This window comes from Podarcis pityusensis, assembly GCF_964106645.2.
Source record: "Podarcis pityusensis genome assembly, chromosome: 15".
NCBI lineage: Eukaryota > Metazoa > Chordata > Lepidosauria > Squamata > Lacertidae > Podarcis > Podarcis pityusensis.
Window position 1 is genome coordinate 9,714,851 of NC_138040.1, and position 18,479 is coordinate 9,733,329.

Genomic DNA, 18,479 nt, shown 5'->3' on the forward strand with positions numbered 1-18,479 from the left:
AAGGTACCATGTAGCGCTCGGTCCGCCATTTACATTAATTCATTTCAATGCTGTCTTCTCAGCTATTTTGGAAGGGAGATTTAGGATGCAGCCCTGAGGATGTGCATTTGTGTGTGAGGGGATTAATGATGATTAAACTGCCTCCTCCAATCTGCTTGCACCAACAGGGTGGAAGTGAGCCTTCCTCCCTCCTTTTTTTTACTTTTATAGTTTCTTCCCATTATTCCCAGTGGGAGAGAAATTAATGGGATGGAACTATGCCAGCTATGGAGCTGGCATGTTTCCCTGCCTGGTTTTCAGGCATGTCTGAGGTCTTGGGAAGACATTGCATCCTTCAGATCCAAGCCTTCCCTGGTCCAGCCTCAAACCACTACCAGCATACACCCTTTGTGGCCTTACCAATGTAGGACCTCAGAACTTTGGATAGAAATAGCAGGTAAGCAGATTTTGGCTAAGTATTAGGAGAAGCCTCCAGTGGTAAAACTTGAGTGACAGTGGAGCTGACAGCCTCAGAAGGCAGTGGGTTCTCCTTTGCTAGACGTATTTAAGCACAGTTTGTTGTTGCATCCTGCAACGCGCAGGGAATTGGACTAGTTTGCCAATGGTAGAGAATATGCTTTCACATGTTTACAGCAGGGATAGCCAATATGGTGCCCTTGAGAAGTAGCTGTTCCCCTCATTCCTGGCCATTAGACATGCTGTCTGGGACTGGTAGGAGTTGAAGTTCAACACCTGGAGGGCACCGCATTGAAAACATCTGCTTCAGGGCCTTGGGTTGATCCCTGGCAACTGCAATTAAAGAGTCCCAGGTGTGTTTCTAGGAGTGTACATTTCGTCTATTCCCCAAACTTTCCAAATTAGAAACTCCCTTTTAATTTGAAGCAAAAGAGAAGCAGTGTGTTGATACAGCTGAAGATCTGTGTTCTGCTGCTTTGCAACCCCCAATCAGCCATTCTTGCGGGATTATTGTCTTTAAAGTGTAGAATGATAAACAACAGATGGGGGAGTGTTTCACTCAAAGGAAGGGCGCACGCCATGAGAACAAATCACTGCACTTTGGAACTGAACAGATTTTGCTTTAATATTGCAGATCTGGGGGACTCTGAAATGTGAAGCGCTGCAACAAGGGCTGTGAAATGTGACGTGTTGCTTGTGATGGTCACCAGCAATAGTTCAAGGATCCTTAAAGCACCAAAGCATCCTGAATACAGAGGAATATGGATCTCCATCCAACCGTGATAGTGGAAGAAAACATTTTTGAGAGAGGAAAGGTTCCAAGATAATGAGATGGACCTGTGGGAGGAATGAATGAGAAGCCTAGCAGTGTGCTAAAGGTGTGAGGAGCCCAGGTTCACAGCAAGGGTATGGCCAAACCTTTTTTCAGACCACAGAAGTTTCTTCGGAGGACCCAGTTTCTGCTTTTCTTCCTCACTGCAGCTTATCTGATGGCTGGTAGCCTCTTGCTACTGCAGCGATCCCGCTTTGTCCTCCAGCAAGGTTTCCGTGGGGCCTCTGGGAACCAGGCCCTGCCAGTTGTGGACTCTTTGGTAGGTGCTGGGAGCGCAGATACAAGACCTGTTGAAAACACTCATTTGACTCCTAAACTTCTAGTGAACATGGATACATTCCATGGACCAACACCGGACCAGAAGTATGGGCCACGGTGGCTGATGTCTAGAAACTCTGAACTGAGGCAATTACGAAGGAGGTGGTTTCTCCGGTTTGTAAACGAGCAAGAACCAATGCAGTCTGTGGGAACGAAGAGGCTGAAACACACATCCGAAAGCAAAGGTAAGTGGCTTTCTAAAGATGTCAGTGATGGCTGATGCTCATTTGGACTGGTGGGGCAAAAGTCAGGGCACCCAAATAAGAGATAGAAGGGCAGTTGTCAGGGGGTGCAAAATTTCCACACCTGGTGCTGCCTTAGTACAGCTGCATGCTTCTATTGCTGGGCTCTATTGAAAATGGTTTCTCCATGCAAACCAGCAAGTGACCTCTTCAGACAGCAGAATGACTCTTCTTATTTCTGCAGCTGCGATCTCCTGGGTAGCACAGACAACGTTAAACAGTTGAATGTGCATGTGTACTCTGTCTGTTTCCTTCCCTCCAACCCCTGTCCATATGGCCCCAGCCACTGGCAACCTTTGCTATGCCACTAATAGGAGGTGAAGCAAAAGCCAATGACAGGCAGAGACCTCTAACTCCAGTTTTGCCCCCAGCCTCCTCCCTGCTGAGTTCTATGAAGGCAACACTGGGACTGAGGAAGAGGAAGCTGGAAGGCAGTGCTACCCCTTGTCATGTTTGCAAGTAAGAAGGTAGGAAGGTGGAGAATAGAGTGAATAATAGAGAAGTGGAAATTGAGAAATGCATTATCTAAATCAGGCATAGGCAAATTTGGCCCTCCAGATGTTTTGAGACTACAATTCCCATCATCCCTGACCACTTGTTCTATTAGCTAGGGGTGATGGGAGTTGTAGTCCCAAAACATCTGGAGGGCCGAGTTTGCCTATGCCTGATCTAAATCATTGGTGGTGATCCTTTTGCCCTGCTAGAACTCCAACTCCCATCAGCCCTAGCCAGCATGGTCAATCGCCAAGCAGCACCACCTTGCGACTGGTTGCTATTAAAATTGCCAGGCAGGTGAGGGTTGGCTGAGGGCAGACTGAGATTGGTGGGCAATGCCTCATTCACCCTAATGGACTAGCCTCTCTTCGTATCAGATGAGACTGCTGCAGAGGTGTCAAATCCAGTGGGGCTGAGCGTTTTTGCACCTCCAATAATGTTTTCTTGGGGGGCAGACCCCCACAATGTTTCCTACCATCAGGGGGCGGAGGAGGCCAAGCACAGAGCTGAGTGTGGCTTCCGTGGCAGGCTCCTCCTCTTCCTGTCATTAAAGGCTGCCGAGAGAGAGAGGAGAAGGAGCCGCTGTGCCCTGTGATTATGACTCTGTCCCCTGGCTCCTCCCAAAACAACATGTAACATCGTGTGATGCGTGTATGACATTACAAAGCATGCCCGGCCTGTGTAACAGGTGTGAAATCGCATACATGACCAGGCCCCCTCAATCTTTGGTGCAAGTTGGTGCCTTTTCTCCACAGTCTCAGGCCCCAACAGCAGTATACATTTAAAGCAGTATTGTACCACTCGGAACAGTCATGGCTCCCCCTGAGTTCATTCTAGGAAGCGTAGCTTGTTAAAGGTGCTGAAAGTTGCCAGGTGACCTTTGTTTCCTTTAAAGTAAAGGTAAAGGTACCCCTGCCCATACGGGCCAGTCTTGCCAGACTCTAGGGTTGTGCGCTCATCTCACTCTATAGGCCAGGAGCCAGCGCTGTCCGCAGACACTTCCGGGTCATGTGGCCAGCGTGACAAGCTGCATCTGGCAAGCCAGCACAGCACACGGAACGCCGTTTACCTTCCCGCTGGTAAGCGGTCCCTATTTATCTACTTGCACCCGGGGGTGCTTTCGAACTGCTAGGTTGGCAGGCGCTGGGACCGAGTGACGGGAGCGCACCCCGCCGTGGGGATTCGAACCGCCGACCATGCGATCGGCAAGTCCTAGGCGCTGAGGTTTTACCCACAGCGCCACCCGCGTCCCTGTTTCCTTTACAGGGCTGCAATCCCTCATCCCAGAGAACTCTGGGAATTGTAGCTCCTTGAGGGGGATACTGGGGGAGGCTCAGTTTATCTGCAAAGGGGAAAAATTAGTCCTGTGAAACACAACCCAAAGAAACATACAGAAGCTGTCTATAGCTTCCTCCTGCCTGCACCTTCTAACTGGGTTATTGTGGGCGTCTGTTCGCGGTGTACGAACTTCCTAATTGCACATTTGCAAATTGCTCCTTGTCTCAACATCTTATTTCTAGAGTTCTGCTTTTTCCTCGTATATATATAATGTGTGTGTGCGTGCATGTTCGCGCATGTGTGCGCACAAACCTGGAACCATACAATTATCTGCTTATTCTGAATCAATCTGTGGAACACCATCATTCAATATATTGACTGAATTGTATACTTGGGACACCTGTGCAAATCTGGTTCCCCAACCATAAGGAGAGAGCCTATCTTTGTGTTATTTTTTAGTGAGCAGATCCTGCTTAGAATTTGAATGAGCACATTTGGCTAGGGAGCAAAAAAATTGAATGGTTTACACCATCCCAAATAACACATTCAATGATCAGGAACCTGTTGTCTGAACAGGACAAAAGTCACTACTACTCAACCCAACCTAACCCTACAATTACTCTTAGCTTCATGGCTTCAGGACGCACCCCCCTTTAAAAAAAAATTAAGACAAAGGTGAGCAAGAGGAGACAAAGAGACAAAGGTGCATAAAAATTAGGCAAGATGTGGAGAATGTGGATAGAAAGAGTTCTTTTCCCCTCTCTCATAATACTAGTGGATATCCAATTCAGCACAGACAAAAAGACTTCACAAAACACTATGTAATTCGCGACAACAAGATGTGATGATGGCCACCAATTTGGATGGCATTTAAAGGGGATTAGACGAATTTTTAAAGGGATTAGACCAGCCTTTCTCAACCTGTGGGCCCCCAGATGTTGTTGGACTACAACTCCCATCACCCCTAGCTAGCAAGGCCAGAGCTTGGGGATGATGGGAGTTGTAGTCCAACAACATCTGGGGACCCACAGGTTGAGAACTGCTGAATTAGTCCAATTAAATGGCCAGTAGCCATGACTGCTATGTTCTACCACGACTGTCAGAACGCCATATGTCCTTGAATCCTAGTTACTGGGATTCACAGGTCCCGGTCATACTCAGGTTCTGCTTGTAGGTGTCCCATTTGGGCATCTGGTCATCATCTGTGAAAACAGAGCGGTGGACGAGATTCCAGCACCATAGAGTGGTTTAAAAGTCATTCCATCTTCTCAGGGAACTAAGATCACAGGAGCTGGGACAGGATATACATATCTGGCAGTGAGGGTGGGGGAAACCCTTGCATTTGCAATCAAATGTTCCAGTCTACAATATTATTTCAAACACTGTGCTATTTTCATCTACTCAAGGCACTTACATTGGATGCTTCGGTGATGATTCCAGGGAGAGGACTCTGAAAGGTGCTGTGTTTTATGACTTGAGAAAAATGACTATTTCTCACTGCCAGGAAGCATGCTCTGAGAGGTAAAATATATGTACATCTTTCTCTATATAAATATATTTGTGTCCTTCGTGCGTTTACATCTCTTTACCAGAATTCAAGGGAACTTCAAATTCCATTTGCTTAAGAAAGGAACTTACATATATTATTTCATTTCATTTATTCATCAGTTGCTTTGTTTCATTGTTGTTCCTCCCACCTTTCATGGACAAGTGATCCCAGGGCAGGTTATGCAGTACCACAAAATCAAACATCAAAACACAAGAATAGATCAACAAAACATTAAAAAAGGATAAAATCTCCTTCTCAATATTGACACCCCTGGCCTCCAAAATCAACACCCCTCTCTGTCAGTAAAAGGTAAAGGGACCCCTGACCATTAGGTCCAGTCATGGCCGACTGGGGTTGCGACGCTCATCTCACTTTATTGGCTGAGGGAGCTGGTGTACAGCTTACGGGTCATGTGGCCAGCATGACTAAGCTGCTTCTGGCAAACCAGAGCAGCGCACGGAAACACCGTTTACCTTCCCGCCAGAGCAGTACCTATTTATCTACTTGCACTGGCATGCTTTCAAACTGCTAGGCTGGCAGGAACTGGGACCGAGCAACGGGAGCTCACCCCGTCGCGGGGATTCGAACCGCCGACACTCTGATTGGCAAGTCCTAGGCTCTGTGGTTTAACCCACAGTGCCACCCGCGTCAGTAGCCTGGAGGAAATGACAAGTTTTTAGCTGGCACCAAAACTAAGCAGTAACATATCCCAAAGAGAAAGGCTTTCTGCAACTGGGAGGTGGAAGGGATGGTGGTGGTGTAACCAAGACCAAGACTCTTTCTTGAGTGTTTCAGCTATGAGCATCACTCAGAGATGGGTGCTAGCCAATGCACCTCTGAAAAGCAGGTGGGAAGAGCATTGTTGTGCTCATGGACTTCTCTGGTTGGTGACTGAGAACAGAATGCTGCACTAGATGGGCCCACTGGTCTGATGAGCAGAGCTCATATTTTGTCTTCAAGCCTCAGCAGGACAATCCTGGTAGAGGTATTCTCATTCAGATAACTGGGTCTTAAGTCTTGTAGGGCTTTAGAGGTCATCACTATAACACTGAACTATCCTCCATAGCACGCAGACTCTTCAAAACAAATGCTACAAAGTTCCAGCTGGCTGAACCAATCAGGACATTTTCAGCCACATTCTGTGCCAGTTGAAGCTTCCAAAGCATAAAATCATAGAATTGTAGAGTTGGAAAGTGCTCTGAGGAACATCTAGCCCAATCCTCTCCCTGCAATTCAGGAATATGCAGCTGTCCCACACAAGGATCAAACCTGCAACCTTGGTGTTATCAGCACCAAGTTCTAACCAACCGAGCTATCCAGAGAATCTCATCTTTAAGGACAGCACTGCATACACTATGTACAGCTCTGATATAAATTAAATGCCATGATGTGCTGAGCTGAAGTTTGCTACAAAACTGCTGGATTTTACAGCGAGGGGGTTTGTTTTGTCCCATCTAGGGCTTATACCTATGCTGGCTTGGAGTATGGAGCCGAATGCTATTGTGGAAACAAGTTGCCCACGACTTTGGCAAAGCAGGAGGAGTGCAACAATGAATGCAAAGGAGAGAAAGGAACCATCTGTGGAGGCATCAACAGGCTATCTGTTTATCGTGTGGAGGAGCAGCCATGGGCTGGACCAAAACGACGTAAGTGATGTAAGGCTCTTAAGTGAGTATTTGCTACCAGAAGGGGTGGGCAGCAGAATGCCTGCTCCCCTCGTGTCTTCCATTACAATGACAGCATGGATCAGGGACGACATGGGGATTCTCCTTCCGTTGCAGGCAGTAGGGACTGGTGCCCAGAAGGCAAGGAGACCAACAGCAGGGGGAGACAGAGACAATGACAGGCAGAGCTGAGTAATTCTAGTTTAGCTCCATCCTCCTCCCTGCCAAGTCCTGCAAGGAGGAGGAAGAGGGTGACAGCCACTGCCACCCGCTGGTCTGGCTGCAAGTAAAAAGGCAGCAGGTGGAGGCTGGCTAAGGCAGTGCCCCACTTCCCATAATGAATCAGCTTCCAATCATTGGAGAGATTCCCATTATATTTGTTTCATGCTCCACAGGCCTCCTTCCACCAGAGAGCTGACAATTTTCATGAGTCTGGTGGCAGGTCCAGCATCAGAGGAAGGAAGAATTCAGCACTGTTCCAGATCCACACTCTTACACGTCCACAGCCAGTCTCTGGAAACCCCTGGCCCTGTGTTTCCATCTCCTACCATAGCTGCTCATTTCCCTACCCTCTCTGAGCACACAAGCAGTGATATGAAAGGGGAGATATAGCCGTTTTCTTCCCCAGGGTTGTTTTGCTATCTTTGTGCCGTGTACCTATATGAGCAAATTCTCCACTGGCAGAGCCAGGTGGGGCCAGACAGTTGCTCTGCAGAGAATCCCCTTTGCTTTAACTGTGGTAGAAGGCACCAAGTTCAGAGGGACTCAGTGTTTGGGTGGCTTTAAAAGAGGATTAGACAAAATCATGGAGGAAAATAAGGCTATCATTGGCTACCATCCATGATGGCTATGTTCTACCTGCAGAGCAGAGAGTGCTCTTCTGCTCAGGTCCTGCTTGTGGGTTTCCAACAGGCACCTGGTTGGCCATCATGAGAACACAGTGCTGGACGATGGACCATTGGCTTGATCCAGCTGGTTCTTATGACATCTAGAAATAGTATTAAGATTTCAAACCATCTTTTTAAGATGACACCATGGAAAAACAAAAACAGGGACAACATCAGGATAGTGAACCAGGACAACAATCTACCTGGGACAGACCAGAAAACATTTCTAGTCTCTGGTTAAAAAGCAACAGTTGACACCTATGCAGTTCTGTCTGAGAACTAGGCCTGTGTCCATAGTCTATGACTTGCCCTGTGTGCACATAACTTAAAGTGCAATGATACGATGGGCAGAAATGAGCATCCTCAAAATCACAGTTGGATGCTGAGATAGAAACAGGCAGTCTCTGCTGCTGGCCCCAGTCCTTTGCATTTGGTAACAAAAGGGACGTTCTTTCTGAATGTAGAGGCCCCAGCTCATATGCATTTGAAAAGAATTCCAGGAGATGTCGAACTGCAATCTTACTGACTGCTCATTTGCAAAGTGTCACTGCCCTTGCAAAACCAGTTCATGATAAGTTCATGGTGATTTTGGAGGGCACCTCTGTATTTTTCCAACTCTTCCCACTGGTGAAGGAATTGGTTCTCAGCTTAAGATCAAAGCAGGAGCTGGCATGCCTTCTTGTGAGCTTTCATTCTCGTATTCCTGCCTCTGCCTCAAATGCAAGAGGTGGACTTTGTTTGTAGATCGAAATCTTGCTGGAGTGTCAGTAATCCAGCGCTTCATTTCTTTGGTTCCCATGGTTACAGGGACTCTTTATAAGCAGCAAGAGTGAAGCAAAGCAAATCAGTGGAGCTGAATGGAAAGACCATAACGGGGGTAAAGGGAACAATGGGGGGTGCTGATTCACATTGAGGGGGTCAGAAGCCATCCCTAGTTCTCATGACACTCTCCATCTTCTTCTTTTTTAAAGAATAATTTTATTAAGTTTTCAATTTTACATTTCCAGATAAACATTTTACAAACTTAAATATATCCAGTGACTTCCCTTCTTCTCCTTCCATGGTTCATTTTACATATCATAACCATATTTTGCTATAACTATTCAAATCAGTTTTCCATTTTTACATCCATCAAAAATTATTTGTTCAATTTATCTTAGTGCTGCCAGCATTTTCAGCTGTGTATACAGTTATTTTCCATATATTCAATAAATGTTTTCCAATCTTCTTTCAATGTATGTTCTTCTTGCTCTCTTATTCTTTTTGTTAAATCTGCAAGTTCTGCATATTCTGTCAATTTAAGTTGCCAATCCTCTTTAGTTGGGACCTCGCTCACTTTCCATTCGGGGCTAACAAAACACGGGCTGCAGTTGTTACATACATAAATAACCTTTTCTGACACCTAGGGATTTCAGTCTGTGTTACTCCCAACAAAAAATGACTTTGTTTTTTTTTTGGGGGGGGAAGTACTTTTAAACATTTTTTCCAATTCATTATAAATCATTTCCCAATACTTTTACCTTTTTACATGTCCTTTGCCTTTGATTATATGGATACCATCACCAAACAGGACAAAGGAATTCCAAAGGATTTGGGGAGAAAATCAATCTTGCTTGCATTTTAATGTGGAAACACCTGATTTGCACTTCTCAAATCATCACACACCCCACACACCCCATCCTTCATAATCTGCACTTCTCCAAATTTGGCAATGCAGCTCTGCAGCTCAACTTGGGGCTTGAACCCACAACCATGGGCTTAAATGCCACATGCTCTGCCAATTGAGCTGCATTGGAAAGTGCAAATTAGATAAACTCACCTTTAAATGTGAACTGAATTTAACTTCTTCCCCAACCCTAGCTTCACAATCTGTATGGGATTGTTTTGTCTGGGCGGTTAAGCGTTCCAAGTAAGTCTTCCAGCTCGAGTTGGTCATTGGGACATCCTGAGAAGCTTCCAGACTAGAATGGATCTCATCCTGACTATGACTGGTTCTCCTTTCCCAGCTGCCACCCAGCACGGACATTGCTTCTTCATTGAAAACTTGGAATTCAACTCGTTTTTGAAAGGTTCCCTTCCTCTCTTTTCTTACATTCCTTTAGACTTCATGTGAGATGCAACTGGGAATAAAAACGCCTTTGATTTGTACAGCACATCTCAGCCACTGAGTCATATAGACTCTTCTCAAACTTACAACTCCCCATGGATGCTATCTGTGGGAAAGGAACATTAGAATTTTAACTCCTAGCAGCAAAAGATGGTGTTTCATTGCTTTTTTAAAAAACAGGTTATTAATTTATTTTTTAAAAAAATACTATTATGCACACTGCAGAGACTCACACAAATCTTGGAAAGATTTCTGGAATTTGCATCATTGCTGAACTCAGTGCTATCTGGTTAGATATTTAAATAAACAATTTCAAGTATTATTTTTTTTTGGGGGGGGAGTATTGTTCTATGAATGAGTGTTGTCTTCTTATGGACCAAGATGGATTTAAAAATAAATGCCACCATGCTGGGTGGCTGATGACAAGCACTACCTAGAAATTGTTGAGATGAGAAGATGGAATAGATATAAGAAATTTCACCCCTTCCTCTTACCTAGCTCTCCCTACCTTTACCATCATAGACTTCTCTCTCCGTTATCCCTATTATAGGGGTGCCTGTATTCCACCCCCCTTCTGCATATCTTGAGGCAAGGAAAAGGAGGCCCAATACCTGGCTGGCAAAACCCAGTAAATCCACCAGCTCAAGGAGCAGCAATGATACATATTGTAATACCCTAGCCAGCTAAACCACCCAATCAATATTTCAACTGCAATGTACAATGTTCATTCAGCAGGTGCTTAATATAACCATATATTCCATCAGACAGCAGAAGCATCAGGCACAAGTGATGACAATAGAAGATAAAGAACAAAATATCAACATATCAAAATTCACCGCGCTTCAGAGGCTGGCATATTATCCCTCTGAATTCTCACTCAGAGTGAAACCATAATTCAAAACTCTCTTTTCTTCTCACATTGGAAGATGACAATGCCACCTCTGAATGCCCACCCTTGATAAGCCCCTCCCCTCCCTTTGGCAGGAATGACCAGCTGCACGAATTTAAAATGGGGCATAGCTGGCCTGCCAGTAGTACATGTGAAAAGGGATCTAGGGGTCTTAGTAGGCCACAAGCTTAACATGAATCAATGGTGTGATGCAGCAGCCCCCCACCCAGCCAAATAGCTCATGCAATTCTAGACTGTAACAGAAGTACAGTGTACAGGTCAAGGGAAGTCATAGTCTCACTCTGTTCTGCCTTGGTAAGACCAGAACTGTGTCCAGTTCTGCATGCCACAATTTAAGAAGGATGTTGAGAAGCTAGAATGTGCTGAGAGGAGGGTGATCAATATGATGAAGGATCTGGAAACCAAGCCTTATGAGAAATGGTTGAGGAAGTTGGGTATATTTAGCCTGGAAAAGAGGAGATTGGGAGGAGATATGATAGCCATCTTCATATATCTCAAGGACTATCACATGGAAGATGGAGCAAGCTTGTATTCTGCTGCTCTCAGTGGTAGGACCTGATTCAGGTTACAATCAAGGAGATTCCAACTAAACATCAAGAAGAGCTTTCTGATTGTAAGAGCTGTTTGGCTGCGGAATGGACTTACTTGGAAGATGGTAGACTCTCCTTCATTGGAAGCTTTTAAGCAGAGGTTGCATTGCCATCTGTCATAGATGCTTTAATTGAGATTCCTATATTACAGGGGTTGGACTAGATGACCCTCGGGGTTCCTTCCAGCTCTACAATTCTTTGATTCTATTATTCTTTCTCTCTTGTACAGCAGGGAACCCCCTTTCCAGGATAGTATTTACTGTGCACCTAAGAACAAGCAAATAATGCTTCTTCCCTCCCCATCTGGACGACTGTTTCACTCCTATGCAGATCTAATCAACAACTTAATTGAATTAATCAATTTAAATGCATACAATCGCTTGACTAAGATTTCTTTAATTGAGGACTAGAACTCCCCCACTTTCTCCTCTGAAACCAAATCTTTTTAACTGTTTCAGTTAAGAGATGGCAATTTTGACTAAGCTTCTGCCAATGATTTTCCGAGCAAGCACCCAGGATGGATTGAGATTTCAATCCTCACTGTCATCCTCTTCTTTACCTGGTCACTTGCTGGATCACAGCTGAGCCTCATCTGATTTATTCCTCCTCCTGAGGGAGGAGAGGTGGAAGGAAGGCTGTACCTTTTCTCCCAAGAAAACCCCCAGAAATAAAGCTTGCTGGTGACCCAATGCCTATCAGTTTGGGGGTGGTCAGCAACCACCTTTGTTCTTGAGGTCCAGGGACAGGGGTGGAGAATTGGGGGGGGGGGGTCAAGGCATGGTTCAGAATGTGGTCAGGGCCTTAGACATCAGATCTGTGAGACTCCATATGGCTTGCTTATCGAACATTCATCCTTTTTTATTTGCCCAAAGCTGACATGGGAGATAAAATTGCATCCAGCCTTTATGGAGCATTCATTCTGATTTGTTTGTGTGATTTGTTATGTGTCCAGTAGTCATCCCTATTCGCCTGCAGGGTGTTTCCACATTTCCCTGTTACTCATTTGTTAATCCCAATGCATTGCCCCATTACTTTCCTAACCACAAAAGACAATTTCTCCCCCCCCCTTTTTATAAAAAAAGCTAATTTGTTGTGCTAGGGTGACAGCACTGCTTAATCCATTTTAACTGCCCAAGCCTAAGCTGTCCATGTTCTGGCAACTTCTCCTTTGGACTACTGTAATATGGGGCTGCCCTTGAAGATGTCCCATAATGCAACTGATAGGCTGGTCAATGGGGCAGCCTGATGGGAGCATGTGTCAGTGGTCCTGAAAGCACTGCATATAAAGTCCTAAATATCTTGGGACCTGGGTTGGGACCATGTCAGAAACACAAATGTATCCATAAGAACACAAAAAGAGCCCTCTGGCAGTGTTGTAGCATGGGGGGCACAGGCGAGGTTGCCCCAGGTGCAAAATTGTTTAGGGGGTGCAAAATTTCAACACCTGGTGCTGCCTTAGTACAGCTGCGTGCTTCTGTCGTTGGGCTCCACTGAAAACGATTTCTCCATGAAAACCAGGAAGTGACCTCTCCAGACAATGGAACGACTCTTCTTCTTTTTTCCCCTCTGTAGCTGCGATCTCCTGGATCACCTGGACACCATTAGGCAGTTGCATGCGCATGCATTCTCTGTCCATTTTCTTTGCTCTCTCCAACCCACCTTCTCTGTGTGGCCCCAGGTGCTAGCAACCCACGCTACACCACTGCCCTCTGGATCAGATCAATGGCCCATCTTGCCATCACAGTAGCTGAACAATCGCCTTTGGGAAACCAGCAAGCAGGATTCAAGCACAAGAACACTCTCCCCTCCTGTGGTTTCCAGCAACTTGTATTCAGAAACATTGCTGTGGAGGCAGAACATATCCATTTGGCTAGTAGCCATTGATATCTCTCTCATCCATGAGTTTCTTTAATCCTCTTTTAAAGCTACTCATGTCAGTGACCATCACTGCCTCCTGTGGGAGAGAGTCCCATAGTTAAACTATGCGCTGTGCATAGTCCATCTAACAAATATGATCGGTATTCTTGGTTGCTGTTGCTTTCAGTCTTCATACAATATGTGACCATCACTGTGTTTCCTTTGCATTGAAATGAATGGGGTTGGATGATGTATTGACCATGCAATTTATGTAAGTTACATAATTACTTTTTCAAATTGCATCAATTACATAAATTTGCTACAGTGGGCAGCCAGGTAAATAACATAGTTTTGGGCAGAATAGGAACTGTAGCAGACTGGAAGCAATGCTGCATGTGACAAACACAGTGTGGGATTATGGTCATCTGATACCTCTGTCAGTAGAGTATGAGACTCTTAATCTCAGGGTCATGGGTTTGAACCCCATGTTGGGCAAAAGATTCTTCAACACAGGGGGCTGGACTAGATGACCCTTGTGGTCCCATCCAGCTCTACAATTCTATGATCTATGCATGCAAAGTTATGCCTTCTTACATCCCTTACAGAAATATGCAGTTGCTCTGTGAGGGACCTCATTATTATTTATGTTATTTCTGAGTTTATTTTGGCACATCCAGGGCTCTGAGGCTGCCGTTCATGAATAGCAAAATTAACATAAAGTAACCATGCAAACTATGTGAATGTGGCATTTAAATTTAAAAGGCAGGGTTGGTTTGGTCAGATGACCTCTGAGTTGCTTCCAGTTCTTTACAACCCCATGAATCTACGATTCGGCCCACATGTTCCTGTCTCTTTGGCTGCCGCAGCAGAAATCTATTTTAGCTCCTGAAGGTTGCATATAATCTCTCTGGCTTGGAAAAGAATGAATATGAGAAGGTGCTGTGGATGGAGTAGTAACCAAACACACCCGCACAGCCCCGGAATGGGGCTCCCTGAAGGTGTTTCAACAACTCATTGAAATTCCATTTTGTTCCTGGTGCAGCTCATGAAAAGCTTTGTAGATTTTTATCAGAGCTTTCAAAGCCTTGCAGGGGAAAGTCAGGAGGGGTGGGAGGGAATCTTCAAAAGAAAACCAAGGCATGAAAACAATAGCAGAGGCCTCCTTGGGGGAGGGGGGATTTAATTTCAACTCTTCTGTGCTAAGGCACACTTTAACAGCCAGGACTCCACTAGAAGCTGTGTGTTCATTTCAGCAGAGCAAATTTTCTCACTTTCCATCTCAATGCCAATTATTGCATCCAAATAGTGAATGAGAATATATATTCTGAAACTAATATTCTTCCCTGTGATAGGAAGAGGCTGCTACGGTTGTTGTTTCTTGAGAGATAACTATTTCTTATCCCTGCAGGGCAGAATATTATCTATCGAGGGTGTTTCAGAGCACCAGAGAATTTAACAAACACCTTGCCGGTCTCTTTGATACACGCCAATTTGACAGTGGAGATGTGCTCCGAATTTTGCTCCAAGAAAGTAAGGACAGTTCCCTTTCTTTTCTTCTCCCCATCCCTTCATCTGATTTTCATCAGTTTCCTAGCGCCTCTGGAGCCTGATACTAGGAAAAGAGAGAGGGAGAGAGAGCGCTCTGAGGTTCTGGGGTGGGAAATGCGTGTATAATTGCATTTTAGAACCATAGCTGATGATGCACATTTCAAAGCAAATCAGATTTCTGTGCTGCTTTTCCTCAGTGACACCTAACAACTTTGAATTCTGGCAGCTTTCAAAAGTTTCAGCATCCAGAGGTATTTCAGCTTATATTTCCAGTACAAGTTTCTAGACCTTGTGAGTGCAGAGAAGGGGCTGAAAGTGATGGATCTTTCCCAACCATTGCATTCCCGCAGGCCACCTAGCTCTTTGGCAATGGAAGCTGAGCTGTTCCATTTTTATATCAACCTGTCCAGTGCTTAGGGGGGGTATTGTATAGATGCTTATTGGAGAAGGTGGGAGGGGGGGGAATCCCAAGCCTTGAATACTATTATGATGCTTGCCAGCTTGGGCAGATGGTTTCTCTCATTGTAGAAAATGAGTGCGCACCGTGGGTAAAAATGGAAAACGCCGCTATAGATGGAACTCTGTTGAGTGTTTACCCATTTTGGAAACACAATTTTCAATCTTTGACATGGCTAGCCAATAGTTTTCAAAGCATTTTGAGGGAAAGAAATCACTTGCATCTGCCGGGACATTGACTCCACGGTTACAGCAGATGAATCTTGAGAGGTTTCCAGAGCGCTGCCTAGTCCTGTTGTGTTTGATGTGTTTCAGTTAGTAAGGCTCGAGGAAGTGGACAAGGTTCTTAGATTGGTCAGAGTGACCACTTGTGCTCTGGACCCTTGCTCCCCTTGGCTGCTAAAAACTAACAGGGAGGGGACAGCTGGCTGGGCCAGGGAGGTGATTAATACCTCCCTGCGAGAGACAGTGGTCGCTGCCTGCTTGAAGGAAGCAGTGTTGAAACCACTCCTCAAGAAACCCTCCCAATACTTGGAAAATCTATGCAACTACCAGCCAGTTGCTAATCTTCCCTTCTTGGACAAGTTTCTTGAGCAGGTGGTTGCAGAACCAGAACCAGGCACTCTTGGAGGAAACTGATTTTCTAGATCCATTTAAATCAAGGTTTAGGCCTGGCACTGAAAATGTTTTGGTTCCCCTGTATGATGACTTCTGTTGGAAGAGAGAAGGGAAAAAGTGTCCTTGTTAATTTTCCCTGACCTCTCAGTGGCTTTCAGTATCATCAACTGTGGTATCCTTCTGGAGTGGCTCTCTGAATTAGGGGTGGGTGACACCACTTTGCAGTAGTTCTGGTCCTACTTGGAAGGCCGTTTCCAAAGGGGAATGCTTGGGGAGTGTTCTTCGGCCCCATGGAGCCTTCAATGCAGGGTTCCTCAGGGCACAGTTTCGTCCCTCATGTTGATGAAACCAATGAGCGGGGTCATCCAGAGCTTTAGTTTTCAAGCCCTGCCCCCCTCTTCTCCTTTCTTGGGACTCCTAATTAATTCAGATGTGGGCAGGAGAGCCCTTCAACCAGAGGAATCCTTTGAACAGAGGGTTGTATTCTGACAGCCAATAAAATAGAGCAAAGATAGCCAACATGGTATGCTTCAGATGTTATCCTAGTTCCCACAAATGTTCCCATTTGATCATAATTTCTCCAACATTCTCCTTCAATGCCTTCACTTATAAATCAGAAGAAGATGCTTGGTGTTATTTGTTTTGTGGAAATGAGCTGTTAGAAATCCTCTCCGGAGCTGAAAATTGCTCTGCATTTTCCAAAGCAAAGCCAGGCTGCTCAAATCATAATATTGTAAATAAAGCAGCATTATCATCAAAAATTCTCAAATCATTGGGTAAAATGTGCAGAGATGTGACAGTTTAATATGCTTAAAGAAAGAAAACATTACAGTAAGTTGAGTGAGCAAGCTTCTTTTGATTATTGCAAATGCCAACAAATTAAAGTCAACGACATTCCAGGCAGAGAAAGTATGCTTTTGTTATGTTTCATTCTCTAAATTGGTGTCTGAGATGTTTTATTCTCTAATTTGATGACTGAAATCTCAATCTGTATACTCATTTGGATCTATTTTTCCTTGCATTTAAATGCCGTGACGGCCTAACTGCCTAATTCAGGTGGAAGTAAGTCAGATCCACTAAAAATAAGTCCAGATAGGACAATTATTGTTAAGGGAATTCAGTTCAGTTCATGGCAGTGCTGGTGAGCAGCAATCAGGACCATGGTTAGCTCCAAGTGGGCACCGCTAGCTGAGCTACAGAAATATGTTGTTTCAGCAAAGGAAGTCTCACCTGAATGTTCAAAAGGTGGCCTGCATCCCTGTCTACAATCCTTAAATGACCTGCATCTGGTTCTGTAGTTGCATGTTTCTCTGTGGCTGTGGAGCAGGTTAAGCTCTCATGTATGAGTTGCATCCCCAGGCTGCCAAGGGGTAGAAGGGATTGTTGTGGGTTTCTGCCTGAGTGAAGTGTCCTGTGATTCACCCTAAACTGAATCCTCCTCAGGAGCACACTAGAATGCAGGGGGCATGACAGTTAGCTACCACCATTCAAGGTGCCTCTGTTGACCACTACAGCTTTTTACACTTGTGATCTGGGCTATATGTATAAAGCACCTGAGTATCTAATGAATGCCCTAATGCCCTATGGACCTGCCTAGTCCTTTTGCATCATCAGAAGCTCTTCTCTAGGTGATATTGCCTTCTAGGGATCAGGGCCTTTTCTGTAGCAGTGCCTCATTGTGGACCAGCCACAGCTAGGAATGCTTGAACATGCCTGAGATGCACCTCCTGGATTCATATGCAAATTGAAATATGGTTGTCTGAAGAATACACACCCACAACAAATTATTTAAGGTGCTCCCCCTTTTTAAAAAACAACAACAACAACAACAACAACAGGCAATAGCTGCCTGAAGAGGTTCCTGCCCTACACATTGAATACTGGACTGCCAATGCCCCCGGAGAACCAGGGAACAAGCTCCATACTCAGTGCTAATTTCCTAAGAAAATGAACGCCTCCCTTGCTCTCTTATAATGGCAATGACACACACCTGAGAGGTGCTGGAACTGAGTTCCAGTGAGTTCCTACTGAAAAAAAGCTACTACCACCACCACCATTACTTCTACCCCACTTTCCCCCCTGACAAGGACTCAAGGTGGCATATCCAAGCTAATGGTCATCATTCCCTCTTGCAGGACGAAATCCCCAAATTTAACTCCGTGTTGCATGAAGAAGGCTTTCTTTTGTCTGTCCTGAATCTTCCAACACTGCTTCTTCGGATGAGCCCAACTTCTAGTGTTATGTGAAAGCGAGAAAAAAAACCACACCTCTCTCTATCCACTTCCTCATAGAACCATAGAATCATAGAGTTGGAAGGGACCTGAGGTTTATCTGTTCCAACCTATATCCTGTCCATTCTTATTTGCCTTTTCTTTTCTAAACTAAAAAAAGCTCCAAATGGTGAAACTTTCTTCAGACAGGAGCTCCCACACCCCTTGATCATTTTGGCTGCCCTTTTCTGAAGCTTTCACAGCTCTGCAGCATTATTTTTGAGGTGAGGTGACCAGAATCTATCACAATATTTCAAGAGCTGTGTCAACATAGATTTGTAAAGCTGCATTATGATATTGGCAGTTTTCTTTTCAATCCGTGTTCTAATGAACCCTGAAACAGAATTTGTCTTTTTCCTCAACCAGAGCTGCCACACACTGAGTCAGCACCTTCATCAAGCT

General features: G+C 45.0%; 1 protein-coding gene across 1 annotated transcript in view; it reads left to right on the plus strand.

Moving 5' to 3' along the window:
- Positions 1–18,479, plus strand: part of WSCD1 (WSC domain containing 1) — a 40,245-nt gene that overhangs the window by 12,508 nt on the left and 9,258 nt on the right. The window contains exons 2-5 of the mRNA XM_080982999.1: positions 1,091–1,791; positions 5,028–5,142; positions 6,629–6,816; positions 14,594–14,715. Of these exons, the coding sequence (XP_080839125.1) occupies positions 1,365–1,791; positions 5,028–5,142; positions 6,629–6,816; positions 14,594–14,715 (852 nt within the window). The 5' untranslated portion in view covers positions 1,091–1,364. The remainder of the gene's footprint in view (positions 1–1,090; positions 1,792–5,027; positions 5,143–6,628; positions 6,817–14,593; positions 14,716–18,479) is intronic.